The sequence below is a fragment of the Petaurus breviceps genome, unplaced genomic scaffold (genome assembly GCF_028583685.1).
Source record: "Petaurus breviceps papuanus isolate PSGF00001 unplaced genomic scaffold, PetGlider_PUasm1.0 90760, whole genome shotgun sequence".
Classification (NCBI taxonomy): domain Eukaryota; kingdom Metazoa; phylum Chordata; class Mammalia; order Diprotodontia; family Petauridae; genus Petaurus; species Petaurus breviceps.
This window is the reverse complement of record NW_027187338.1, coordinates 5,085,091-5,089,644: the sequence shown is the minus strand read 5'-3', so window position 1 is coordinate 5,089,644 and position 4,554 is coordinate 5,085,091. Positions and strand designations below refer to the sequence as shown.

Below are 4,554 nucleotides of genomic sequence, written 5' to 3'. Positions count from 1 at the left end.
CAGATTCATTCAGTATCTTGGAGAAGTTTGGGACTGTTAATAAAGACAAAGTGAATCAGTCCCTCCAGGAATCAATGCTTGTGGAATTGACATCCCTTCCCTTCTCTACGTCTATTTCCTTCCTTTGGGCTCCTTTCCAGCCATCCTGCCCCCACAGCCAGCGCTGGGACCAGAAGGTAAAGCTTTCCAAATTTCTCTCTGTTTTCTCTCTTATTCTTTTTCCTCTTCTCTTTCTTCCTACCTCTATTTCTTCTCTAATCTCTCTTCCTATATTCCCTTCTCTCCCCCACAATATCTCTTCTCTATTCTCCCCTTCTCTCTCCTCTTCCTCTCTCTATTCCTTTCTCTCTCCCTTCTTTGGTTTCCTCTATTCTCTCTTGTTCTCTTTTCCTCTCTGCAGAATCCTCCTCTCTCCTTTCTTCTCTCCATTTCCTATCCCCCTTCCCATTTCCTTTCTCTTTTCTCCCCTTCTGTCCTCTCCCTTTTATTTCCTCTCTGTTCTCCCTCTCTCTCCCTCGATTTCCTCTCTACTCTCCTTTACCTCCCTCCCCGCCCGTTTCTCGCGCTGCCTCCTCCCCCACCCGCCCGCCCGGGACGCCCGCGCGCAGGCGCAGTGGTGGCGACAGCGCCCCCTGGCGGCCAAGGGTGGGGGCGCGGCGGGGCCGCCTCCCTCGTTCGCTCGCTCGCTCGCTAGTTCGCTCGCTCTCTGCTTCCTTCCCCGCGCCTCGGCCCAACATGGCGATGCACAACAAGGCGGCGCCGCCGCAGATCCCGGACACTCGGCGGGAACTGGCCGAACTGGTGAAACGCAAGCAGGAGCTGGCGGTGAGGGGGCTGGAGGGTGGGGGAGGGAAGGAGCCCGGGTCCTCCCCGCCCAGCCGGGGTGCTCCTCGGGGCGGGGGTCCGGCCCGGCCTGGCTTCCTGGCGGCCGTTATGCCGGCGGCAGCGGCACGGGCCCTGGAGTCCTTTGCGAACCTGGCGCGCGGCGCCCCTTCCTCGTTTCCGCTTCGCGCACCCGGCGGCCTGGGGGCCCCAGCCTCGCGCCCCGGGGCCCAGCCGCGCTCGCGCCCGTTTCCGCGGGCCCGCGCCCCCACGCGCCCCCGGTGACTGACGGGCACGAGCCGCGGGGGCGTGGTCGAGGCTAGGCTGAGGCTGGGAGGGGCGGGGGGGCGGGGCGGTATGGGATTGGGGAGGCCGCTGGTTCGGGGTGGCTGGGAGGGAAACTGACGGGAAACAGGTTGGGTTTCTAGCATCGTAGATTTAAAGCTGGAGGAGATCTCAGAAGGCCTTTTAGTCCACCTCTTCATTTTGCAGTTGGGGAAACTGAGGCCAGAGGAGGTTCTGTGAGGGAGCCCTCTGAGGAGGTGGATGGCGAAGGGATGCTCCTGGGATGGGGAAGTTGGGGAACTGGGAGTTTGGATGGCAAGATGAAGGAGGAGGGAGGTGGGAGTTGGGGGTGGGGAACATCGGCTTTGGGCCCTCAGAATCGTGCTTCTGGTGGGGGGTGGGGAGGAGATAGGTAAGAGAAAGATTTGAAATTGGGAGGATTTGGATGAAGGGACAGGATTGTATGGGGGGGATGTTAGGGTTGGGGGAATTTACTATTATTTGGTAAGGGGAGAACCGAGGCAAAGAAAAGTGACTCTGGAAGACAATCTTGAATAGGGTTGGCCGTGGGGCATCTTCACCTGGAGCCGCAGATGTTGGTTACCATAGCAACAAGGAACATGCGCATAGCCTGGGGACATTTTCTAGCTCTTGCAAATAGAGAAGGGACCCTGACCCTTAAAGGCTTTCTGAACCTTGCAGATGGAAGGCCCTTCCAGAGCTCATGCTGCTCTCTTGCACCTTTTACCAATGTGAGTGAAATTCCCCTGTGGGATCAGCCAGTCTGCTCCTCTGGGTGTTAAAAGCAGCATTAGTGTACTCAGAAACAGTAAATGGTTCCATTTACCCTGAATCCTAACTTTGCCTCCCAAAGCCAAAGTGAAGAATCTATGAACGTTTGGGTATAATCATACATCATCTACTCTATGGAGGGTGAGAACTACAGCGGAAACGTACTGAAAGGCGGTATTGACTGAATTACTGTAAGGCAAGAGCCTCAGCTTTAAACCTGTTGATTAAATCTCCCTTTGGTCAGACTGAATATTCCAGCTTGGAAGGTAGTAGCATCCCTGTGCTTTTTTTGTGTGTGTCCACCAGGAGACGCTGGCAAACTTGGAGAGACAGATCTATGCTTTTGAAGGGAGCTACCTGGAAGACACCCAGATGTATGGCAATATTATTCGGGGCTGGGACCGCTATCTGACAAATCAAAAGTGAGTGTCAGAAAGGCTTCTGTTCTGTAGCTGCTATTTTGAGTAGAATGTTACCAATTTCTGTTTTTAAGAGTGTGTCTCCAGTAGCAGTTTCTAGTTTGTTTTAATGTCCATTTGTCATCATATATGGAGCCATAGGGCTTAGCCAATTCCAGGTAGCAAATTCCCTTAAGTGACTTGGCTCAACAACTCTATGTGAGTTTGGCATCTGGGTTTTTTTTGTTTTACTGAAGTGATCAGTCCCCAGGGGTCAGTCCAGTTTCTCTCCTAAATCTATTGCTGTGCTTTAGCTTTTGAGTGATACCAAGAATCCTGAATTTATAATCAGAGAGCTTCTGTTTGGATTCTTGTTTTGTTACTTAACCTATTTTTTTAAGTGATTGCTAAAAGTCATATCTTTGGAACTATTTGCAATTGATATCCAATCACTGGAGGGAATGACTTTTTTATTTTCCATTCCCAAAACTCTTCTGAAAACCGTCGGAAAAAGAATCTCAAAATTTACTGGGTAGAAGTAGAAACTCATCAAACCTGTCTTTTGTACTGTTCTGTGTAGTATACTGTTGCTTCTGAGTTTAAACTCCTAGTGTTTTCTGTTCTTAAAGTAATGGTGCTCATTTAGAAGTCATAGCATTTCCCAGCTGGAAGAGACTTTTAAGAATAAGTAGACATTTTGAAAATGAGGAAACTGAGGCCCAAACAGATAAAGTGCTGTCCCACAATGTAAGAGTCAGAGAGATAGCCATGAAGTTCATCCTGGAGCCCAGGACATAGTAGTAGTTAATGGAGCAACAGGCCTTTGGAGTGGAAGGAGCCCTGGAGTTGGAATGAGAGGGCCAAGGGTCCTGTGTCACTTGTTGGTCCTTGGGCAAGTCACTTATTTGAGCCTTAGTTTTCTGTATTTTATATGGGGATTGAAATCCTTGTACTACCTTCCTCACAGGGTGGTAGTAATGAAAGTTCCTTGTAAATTTCCAAACTAGTATTCTAACTCACAAGACAGACTACTCCAGTTCATTTTTCATTCCTTTTCAGTAGCATCTATCACCCTTGGGGACCAGGGTTGAAGGTAATTTTGATGTTACCTTTTGGAATCCTTGAGGATAGACAATACATTAGAAATACATCATGAAATTCATGCCTATATGAGAGCTTTAGCTCTGTGGTAATGTTAACCTCCCACCCCCTCAGCCCACCCTGGTCCTTAGGTCCCCTTAGATCATCCTCCAGTGATGCAGATCCTTTCTTTTGGTGTGTCTGAGTGGTAAAGTGAGGATGAGAGCTGTGGAAGAGTTGTGAACAGTGCTTCAATCAGCTTTTCGAAGTATAGTGACAGCTCAGTCTGAAGATCAAATTAACAAGATGTGAAAAGAGTTAATTTACTGCTATTTGATCAAATGATACAGTGACTTAAAAGAACTTTGTAAATCCTTTTAAACTTCATATATGCTCAGCTATGAATATTAACTCCCACAGTACTTATCTTTCTGTTCCTGTTTTACTTTTTCTATCCCATCTTATATACCCTATCTTCCTATTTGTTTCTCTCCCTCTCTCCTGTCTATTTATATATAGTGTTTGCCCCTTTCCTTTGCTCATGTCTCCCTTTATTTCTTCTGTACTTCAAGTTTTTTCCTTGGATTTTATGTCTTTTCTTCTTGACCTTTGTGTATATTTTGTTTTCTTCTTAGCTCTTTATGTCTCTCCTTTCCCTTTTTCCTCTGACTGTTGGGTCTTGTTTTTTAAATTGTGTCTTGCTTTCTTTTGTGGATATCTCTCTTATTACTTTGATGTAGGCCCCTTCTTGGAGAGAGATTGAGAGAGACAGAGATTGTGTGAGTTTCTCTTTCTGGTTGTCTCCTTGGTGAATGTTCCTATTTCTTTACTCTTTGTGTGCTTTTGTGCATGCATGTGTATCAGTCTTTTCCTTTTGTGTCTCTCTGTCTCCTTTTCTCTTGGTGTCTTTTTTTTATTTTTGCTCTTTTTCTTCTTGATTGGTTTATGTATGTATTTGTCTCTACCTTCCTTCCTTTGGGTTTGTGGGTGTCTCTTTTTTGTCTTTCTCCCTTTTTCTTGGTGTGTGCACCTCTCTCCCTCTTCTTCTTGGTTTGGATATATGTTTCTGTCCCTTCTTGGTTTGTGTCTCCTTTCCTCTTGGGTTATGTGTCTGTCTCTCCTTTCCTTGTAGGGTGTACGTGTGTGTCTGTCTCTGTCTACCTTTGACTTCGGTGTG

The 4,554-nt window shown here is 47.6% G+C and overlaps 1 protein-coding gene across 5 annotated transcripts in view; it reads left to right on the top strand.

Annotated features, from left to right (window-relative positions):
- The first annotated feature begins 618 nt into the window (after positions 1 to 618).
- The window catches only part of MEAF6 (MYST/Esa1 associated factor 6), a 33,500-nt gene continuing 29,564 nt past the window's right edge, over positions 619 to 4,554 (top strand). For all 5 annotated transcript variants that reach the window (XR_011164425.1, XR_011164424.1, XM_069067960.1 and 2 more), the window contains exons 1-2: positions 619 to 825; positions 2,206 to 2,321. Coding sequence is in view for 3 of the 5 variants with exons in the window: in XM_069067960.1 (XP_068924061.1) it covers positions 736 to 825; positions 2,206 to 2,321 (206 nt within the window). In the remaining 2 variants the exon portion in view is untranslated. The remainder of the gene's footprint in view (positions 826 to 2,205; positions 2,322 to 4,554) is intronic.